Source organism: Hyaena hyaena, unplaced genomic scaffold (assembly GCF_003009895.1).
Source record: "Hyaena hyaena isolate Hyena2069 unplaced genomic scaffold, ASM300989v1 scaffold_760, whole genome shotgun sequence".
Classification (NCBI taxonomy): Eukaryota; Metazoa; Chordata; class Mammalia; order Carnivora; family Hyaenidae; genus Hyaena; species Hyaena hyaena.
In genome coordinates, this window is record NW_024081391.1 from 913,245 (window position 1) to 921,688 (window position 8,444).

General features: G+C 41.8%; 1 protein-coding gene across 1 annotated transcript; it reads right to left on the reverse strand.

Moving 5' to 3' along the window:
* Positions 1-6,352: 6,352 nt before the first annotated feature.
* MRPL51 (mitochondrial ribosomal protein L51) lies at positions 6,353-7,773 on the reverse strand. The gene is made up of 3 exons (XM_039218395.1): positions 7,524-7,773; positions 7,330-7,440; positions 6,353-6,670 (listed from the first exon to the last, which is right to left on the reverse strand). The coding sequence occupies exons 1-3, from the start codon at positions 7,600-7,602 to the stop codon at positions 6,474-6,476; spliced, it is 387 nt and encodes a 128-aa protein (XP_039074326.1). The 5' UTR covers positions 7,603-7,773; the 3' UTR covers positions 6,353-6,473.
* Between the last annotated feature and the right edge of the window lie 671 nt (positions 7,774-8,444).

Consider the following 8,444-nt stretch of genomic DNA (forward strand, 5'->3'; position numbering starts at 1 on the left):
GGGAGGAAGGGGGAATTGAGGTGGCAGTTAAGGGGCATAGGATTTCATTTTGGAGTAGTGATGAAAATGTTCCAAAATTGAGTATGATGATGGATGTACGACTCTGAATATACTAAAATCCACTGGATTGGTTGAATTGTATTTCAGTAAATATGTAGAGGTTTTCTGTTTAAGTTTTTTTCTTTTTTTAATGTTTATTTGTGTTTGAGAGAGAGTTAGGGGAACAGAGAGAGAGAGAGAGGGAGAGGATCTGGAATGGGCTCTGAAGTGCTCACAGCAGAGAGTCCCATGTGGGGCTTAAACTCATGAACCATGAGATTATGACCTGAGCCAAAGTCAGACACCCAACTGATTGAGCCACCCAGCCACCCCAAGACATAGAGTTTTTAAATAAGAAACATTAGTTATCCCACAGTACATTAAGTAGTAAACAATATTTACATAGTCCTAATAAATGTAAATACTGTCTACTAATTTAAGCCAAAATGCTGATATAACTATGATAAAGAGGAATGAGGGAAAGGGCTATAAGAAAGGAGAGAATTGCAGAGTGTAAGTCCAGTTTTCTGACAAGATAACTAACTGAGGCCACTGACTTTCTTTTCCAAAATCAAACCTGGAGAATCTATAAAAGGTAAAAGGAGGCATGAATTTCAGGAAGTAACAACAAAAGCACAAGAATGTCTTGGGGACACCAAGTCTATTGTTATGGGTTGAATTGTGTCCTTCAAATATTTTTATATTGAAGTCCCAAGGCACCTGGCTGGCTTGGTTTGTGGAGCATGTGAATCTTGATTTCAGGGTTGTGAGTTCGAGTCCCACACTGGGTGTCGAGATTACTTAAAACTAAAATGTTTAGGGGGGCCTAGGTGGCTCAGTCATCTGACTTCAACTCAGGTCATGATCCCGCGCTCCATGAGTTCCAGCGCTAAGTCAGGCTCTGTGCTGACAGCTCAGAGCCTAGAGCCCGCTTCACATTCTGGGTCTCCTCTCTCTGCCCCTCCCCCACTCACGCTCTGTCTCTCTTAGAAATAAACATTTTAAAAATTAAAAGAAAGAAAATGTTAAAGAAAAACATTTTTATGTTGAAGTCTTAACTCCCAGTTGCAGATGTTGATTGCAGATGTAATTAGTTAAGATGAGGTCATATTGGAGTAGAGTGGGCTGCCACTCTGGTATAACTAGTATCTTTATAGAATGGGGAAATTTAGAGAGACACACACAGGGAGAATGCCATGTTGACATGAAGGCAGAGAGTAGGCTGATATGTCTATAAGATAAGAAACATTATAGAGCGCCTAGGTGACTGTCGGTTGAGCCTCCCACTTTGGCTCAGGTCATGATCTCATGGTTCCTGAGTATGAGCCCCACACTGGGCTTGCTGCTATCAGCGGGGAAAGCCCACTTCATATCCTCTGTCCCCCTCTCTCTCTGCCCCTCTCCCACCTGTACTCTCTCTCCCAAACTAAATAAACGTTAAAAAAAGAAAAAAACAAGGAACACTGTAGATTGCCAGCAAACCACCAGAAGCTAGGAGACAGGTATGAAAGAGATTTTCCCACACAGCCCTCATAAGAAACAACCCTGCTGACACATTGATCTCAGACTTCTAAGCCTCTGGAAATGTGAAACAATGCATTTCTATTGCTTAAGCCACCAAAGTTGTGGTATTTTGTTATGGAAGCCCCAGAAAACGAGCACGTGTAGCTATCCTAAACTACTTTATGTCATGTATCCCAAACCAGCAACAAACATTATACATATACTTTACATATTCATTATACATGACTATGTAGTAGATCTGAGACTACCAAAAGGTACTTAAGGGTTCGTAAAATTCCATTTGTTATTTTTAAAAAACTGATAAATGTAAGAAACCAACAGAAGTAAATAAATGTGAATGTTTCTTAGAGTATGAATCCCCCTAGGGGCACCCGGGTGGCTCAGTGGGTTACGCAGCTTTTGGCTCAGGTTATGATCTCCCAGTTCATGGGTTTGAGGCCCGCATCGGGCTCTGTGCTGACAGCTCAGGGCCTGGAGCCTGCCTCAGATTCTGTGTCTCCCTCTCTCTCTGACCCTCCCCTGATCACGCTGTCTCTCTCAAAAAATAAACATTAAAAAAGAGAATAAGAATCATCCTAAAGACAAAAATAGATTATTGTTTTTCTGAGAGACCACATGATTTTTATCCATCAAAAGATATTTTGTTTCATTTTTTTCTTCCTTTGTCCCCTATGCCCCTCCTGAGCCATAAATATTAGAAGTTGTTTGAGATTTATAATTCTGTTTTTGCAAAATGTGTGCTATTTCTGTGCATGTTTTTCTAATTTACATACATGTTTTTAAATCTCATTCTATTTCTTTGCCCCACTCAGATCTATGTTTGTTTTTTTAATGTTTATTTATTTATTTTGGTGCATGCAAGCAGGGGAAGGGCAGAGAGAGAGGGAGACAGAGAATCCTAAATAGACTCTGTGCTAGCAGAGGCACCCAGATATAAGTTTTAAAGATTCTGGTTTAGGGGCACATGGATGGCTCAGCCTGTTAAGCGTCCAACTCTTGATTTCGGCTCAGGTCATGATCTCACGGTTCATAAGATCAAGCCCTTGAGTAGGGCCCCACACTGAATGTTTGGGATTTTCTCTCTCCCTCTGTCTGCCCCTTTCCTGCCTGCGTGCATGTATGCACACGTGTGCGCTCGCTCGCTCTCTCTCTCTCAAAATAAATAAACAAAATTTAAAGATTCCTATTTTAGGAGCACCTGAGTGGCTGAGTCAGTTGAGTGTCCAACTCTTGATTTCGGTTCAGGTCATGATCTCACACCTTGTGAGTTTGAGAGCCACGCTGACAGTGTGAAGCCTGCTTGGGATTCTCTCTCTCTTCCTCCCTCTCTCTGCCCATCCCCTGCTCACACTCTCTCTCCCTCAAAATAAATAAACATTAAATATTTTTTAAAAGATTCTTGTTTTAGACAATGAAAAATCATGTAATTTGTAAATGATTACAATTTGATAAACATTAAAAATGATCACAATTTGATCTCTTTTCTCTTGATCCTCATTTCCACTCTTTGTTTTCTTTCTTTCTCTCTCTTTTCTTTCTCTCTCTCTCTTTCTTTGTTTCTTTCTTTTGTTCGTTCTTTCTTTCTTAACATTGACTAGGATGTTCAATACTAAGTGTAGCAATAATAGTAGGCATCCTTGTCTGGTTACTGATCTTTTTTTTTCTTTTAAAAAATTTATTTATTTAAATTCAACTTTGTTAACATATAGTATTGGTTTCAGGAGTAGAACCCAGTGGTTCATCCCTTACATATAACACCCAGCGCTCATCCCAACAAGTGCCCTCCTTAATGCCCATCACCCATTTAGTCCATCCTCCCACCCGCCTCCCCTCCAGCAACTCTGTTTGTTCTCTGTATTTGTCTCCTATGGTTTACCTCCCTCTCTGCCTTTGTCTTATTTTTCTTCCCTGCTCAATGTTCATCTGTTTTGTTTCTTAAAATCCATATATGAATGAAATAATATATTTGTTTTTCTCTGACTTATTTAGTTTAGCATAATATGTCTTATTACGGATCTTAAAGGGAATGCATGTCTATTAAATATTTGGTGTTGATCTCTAATACATAATCTTTACCAAGTTAAGGAAATTTCCTTCTGTTCCCAGTTTAACAGGTTTTCTTTTTTTAAAATCATTGAGCTAAAACCTTCACCTTACATAACAGGAAGTTAATAAAGTCTAAAGCTGATAAATCACAAAGAGGAGCAGGGCATATTTTTTCAAATTATGATAATAAATACCAGAATAGTTCAAAGAAGTGAAAGTCTTTCATTCTGGGAAGCTAGTTTGGAGGGTAGAAAGGTGAAGCGGGGGACTGTTTTTGTCACACAACTTTCCCTTCTTTTTGATTAACTATATGCATGTTACTTTGATTTTTTTAATGTTTTATTTATTTCTGAGAGAGAGAGAGAGAGAGAGAGAGAGAGAGACAGAGTGAACAGGGGAGGGTCAGAGAGAGAGAGGGAGACACAGAATCCAAAACAGGCTCCAGGCTCTGAGCTGTCAGCACAGGGCCCGACATGGGGCTCGAACCCACGAACCGTGAGATCATGACCTGAGCCGAAGTCGGACACTTAACCGACTGAGCCACCCAGGTGCCCCTTACTTTCTTTTTTTAAATAAAGCTTAGTTTAGAAATATATCAAGTCTCCTACACCATTTATTAAATTGAGACATAATGCATATACCGTAGAATTCCCTCAGTTAGCATACACTTGTTTTTTTAGTGTATTCACAGGTCGTGCAACCGTCACCGCTAATTCCAGAACTTTTTTTTATCATCCCTAAGAGATTTGCATCTGTTACCAGTCATCTCTCATCCCTTATCCCTTATCCTATCCCTGGCAACAACTAACCTACCTTCTGTTGTAGCAGGATTCTCGCACACAGAGGCTTTTCTTTCCAGGAAGCAACTTTTTTCCTGCCGGCACTGCTCAGTTGGGTTCATATGCAAAGAATTGAGCCCTGAATGCCATGTGGGCTCAATTATTTTAATATATCTTCTACTTTTTTTGTCTCCCACATATGGTAATACCACAAACATGCAGTCTGATTAAGTGGTCTCATGTTATAAGGTCATGAGGGATGTTGTCGCATACGTGCATAGCCAGGTTACCTTGAGATTTTTTTTGTTTTTCTATTTCCTTAGGGTGGGGACCCTGCCACACTCTCTGTAGATTTGCCTATTCTGAACATTTCATATAAATACATGCCTTTTATGACTGACTTCTTTGATTTATTACAGTGTTTTCAAGATTCAGCCATGTTGTTAGATGTAGCAGTACCTCATTCTTTTTTATGGCTGACTAATATTCCATTGCATGAATATACATTTTATCAGTTGATAGATATTTGGGTTGTTTTTTCTTTTGGGCTATTATGAATAACAATGCTATGAATATTTATGTACCACTTTTTGTATGGACATATTTTCATCTCAGGTGGGTATATATTTAAGAGTGGAATTGCTGCGTCATATGCACCACTGATCACTCCTCTTCCCCACTTGAAATGTTCTACCACTTCTTTCTTTCCTTACTGAAATCCAACATCTTTTAGGAACCTCTCCCGATTACGCCAAATACAATCTCTTATCTAGATCATTTATCTCCATACCAGTGGTTTCTAAACATGGCTAATTAAAATCACCTGAGATTTTACAATTAAAATTGTCTAAAATTATGAGTCATACTGTGGAAAAGTAAAAAGCAGGAAACAATCTAAATATTAAAATGGAACTAGTGAAATTATTATGGTATAGAATGTGAGGATACAAAATAATCCAAGTTGTATTAAGTGACTAAGCAAGGTGCAGAACAGTGTGTATAGAATCCTCTTTTCAAAAGGAGATATATAGTTAATACGTGAGTATACGTGTACTGTTTATATCCAAAGGACTAAAAAATAAAAAATAAAAAAGAATAGTGGTTGCCTCTGCAAAGCACAAAATAACAGGCCATGAGAAAAACTCTTCACCTGATTACCCTTTAGTAATTTAAAATTTTTCCATTGTATGTATGGATACATTTTTTAAATGTATTTTTAAAAAAGTAGATGTACAAGACTCAGCTCAGCTCTACAAATCACAAATCTTTGGGGCCAGGGACCAGGCTTTTGAAATTGTGAAACTCATAAGGTGATTCTGATGATCAGTCAGGCTTAAGATGCAAACCATTCATATGATACTCAATGCCTTATATTAAAGTGTACATGTGAAAATATAGCTTTCTCCCCTAACTAGAAAAGCATGCTATCTATTACATTTTTCCTGCATATCTCAGCTTAGAAAAGGTACCCAATGTTTTTGATTATAATAATGAACGAGCATATTTCTATTTATGTTACACTTCATTCCAGTGTGAAAATGTTTTCAAAAATACACTTAACAGCATTATAGCAATTAAAAATTACCACTTTCAACACATGAAAAGCCCAAAAGTACCAACAATGTTTTTCTTTTTTTTTAAGTTTATTTATTTTGAGCGTAGTGGAGGGGCCAAAAGACTCTCAAGCAGGCTCCACGCTGTCAGCACAGAGCCTGATTCCGGGCTCTATCTCATGAACCATGAGATCAGGACCTGAGCAGAAATTAAGAGTCCTACGCTCAACCAACTGAGCCACCCAGGCACCCCTTTTCTTTTTTAAAGGCTATAGGTATGGCTAGTCTGCAATGGGCAAGTGGTTAAGTACAAACCTAAGACTATAAGACTTAGGGATGAGCCAGAGTTTGTAGTCTACCTGAATGAATAAAAGTAGCATCTAGAGTAAAATAAAGTGTGTGCATAACAGATTCCAAAGAAGCCCCATTTTATTACAGAGAGTATACAAATCCTTTTCCTTAGAAGGAAAAATACTGTTCCCCTTCCCCCTCAGTGACAGATGTGTGTCTTCCACATTTCCCAGCTTTTCTTCTACCGGTGCTTTCCATGTCGGTTCAAGTGTTTGTAGAGGTAGCTGATGCGTTTGTTAAGCTTATGCAGGTCATCAAGGAACATTCGATTTCCAACCATTTTCTTCTTTCGGATACAACGTTGTAATTCATTCCCCTTCCAGCCTCGAAGCCATCTGGGGCCCCTGATAAGTTCTTTGGGGTGCATTTCAAAGTCTCCTGTGTAATGTGAGAGAAGATGTTACTTCCAAGACAAGAGGGAACCCAGCCTCTCCACCAGCTAAACCTTTAGCATGCAGTTGCATTTTCCTGAGCTGAACTTATAGACAAGTTGCACCTACGTGATCAAGAGTACAGACTCTGGGGGCGTCTGGGTGGCTCAGTCGGTTAGGCATCCGACTTCGGCTTGGGTTGTGATCCCACAGTTCGTGGGTTCCAGCCCTGTGTCGGGCTCTGTGCTGACACCAGCTCAGAGCCTGGAGCCTGTTTCGGATTCTGTGTCTCCCTCTCTCTCTGACCCTCCCTTCCTCACGCTGTCTCTCTCTCTCTCAGAAATAAATAAAAACATTAAAAAGAAAAAAAAGAAGAGTACAGACTCTGGAGCCAGACTGCTTATGGTTCAAATTCTGGCACTGCTACTTATTTGCATTGGAAAAATCACTTAACTCCTCTGTGCCTCAGTTTCCTTATTTATTGTAAGGATTAAATTAATACATGTAGTGCACTCAGAACAGCGCCAAATACAGCGAAAATACGCATGTTAAGTGTGTGCTCTTACTACTGAGCACATTACCATTCCTACACTGGTGAAAAAAAGACAGTCATTATGGAAGAACTGCCATTCTGAAATTGTGTACCATGATCCCATGCTGTCATACCCAAAATCCCAATGTTGTCATACACCCCGAACATGGCCCTCTTCTCATTCCAACGATCAACCACTTTGGGAGGCGGGAGGGTGAGCCTTACGTGGAACATTCCAGGAATACCTAGGGATGGGGAACAAAGGGAATGAGTCTGAGCCGCTTACTGGCAAGCAGTTCTCGGGGCGATTTCTACGTCGGCCACTTACCCAGAGAGAAACTTCTGCAGGATAGGGGCACCCGGCCCCACAGGACCCTACCTGCCCCCAAAGAGAGGCTCCCTGCCATTGCTCTGGTCTCTGTCCTACAACAGCACACCGCACAAGCCTAAGAGTAGGGCCACACGTGGCCTCCGAGGAGCTGACAAGGCCCTTCCGCACTACCGGCACAGGACACTACATGGAAGGCGCCATCTTTGACCTCACGGATATCTCCCAGCGCCAGGCCCGACTTGCCCCTCCTTCCCCAGCCACAAGCCCCGCCCTCCTGGTTCCGGTGTAGAGAGGCCTTGACACCCCTCCTTCCCTTCCCGCCCCGGGGCTTCCGGTTGGCGCGCCGTAATCTTTAAGAGTCGGAAGACCTTAGGGATGCGTTTCGTCGTAGTCCAGGACGCCCCAAAACTGAATTTCAAGAAAACTCACCCTTTTCTGGGGCGTCCCTCAACTGTGAGGGAGATGAAGGTACAGACTCTGGAACCCAAAGCCTCCTTTTTCTGTGTCTCACAGCAGTATTGTGCTGTAGCTGTTTTTATTACCCCTCTTCTACTGGGGAGGAAATGTGAGGCTCAGAGAGTGAAGTAACCTGCTGGACGTCACATAGCAGAGGAGATGGAGGAACATGGATTAGAGCCTAAACCTTCTAACTCCCGGCTTGGACTTGCCTCCCGCCCTAGGAGGGGTGACTGAATGGGTCACTAGCCCAGGGGCGCTATTACCGCCTAACTAGAGCAACAGAACCAGGGAGCCGCAGAGGAAGTGGGGCGAGCAGGGGATCTAGGCCCCGCCCCGCCCCGGCGGCGCCGCCGACTTCCTGGCTCCTGAGGTGTAATTGGCCGTCACTGCAGAGAGTGAGGCGATTGGCCTCCTAGCGGCCGTTGCGATTTGAACTCTACGTTTGTGGCTTTGCCCGCG

Coding starts and splice junctions, on each gene's coding strand:
- MRPL51 (XM_039218395.1), bottom strand. CDS start 7,602: ATGGCAGGGAGCCTCTCTTTGGGGGCAGGTAGGGTCCTGTGGGGCCGG. Junction 7,441..7,523: donor CTGCAGAAGTTTCTCTCTGG/GTAAGTGGCCGA, acceptor CCCCATCCCTAG/GTATTCCTGGAATGTTCCAC. Junction 6,671..7,329: donor TGACAACATTGGGATTTTGG/GTATGACAGCAT, acceptor CACATTACACAG/GAGACTTTGAAATGCACCCC.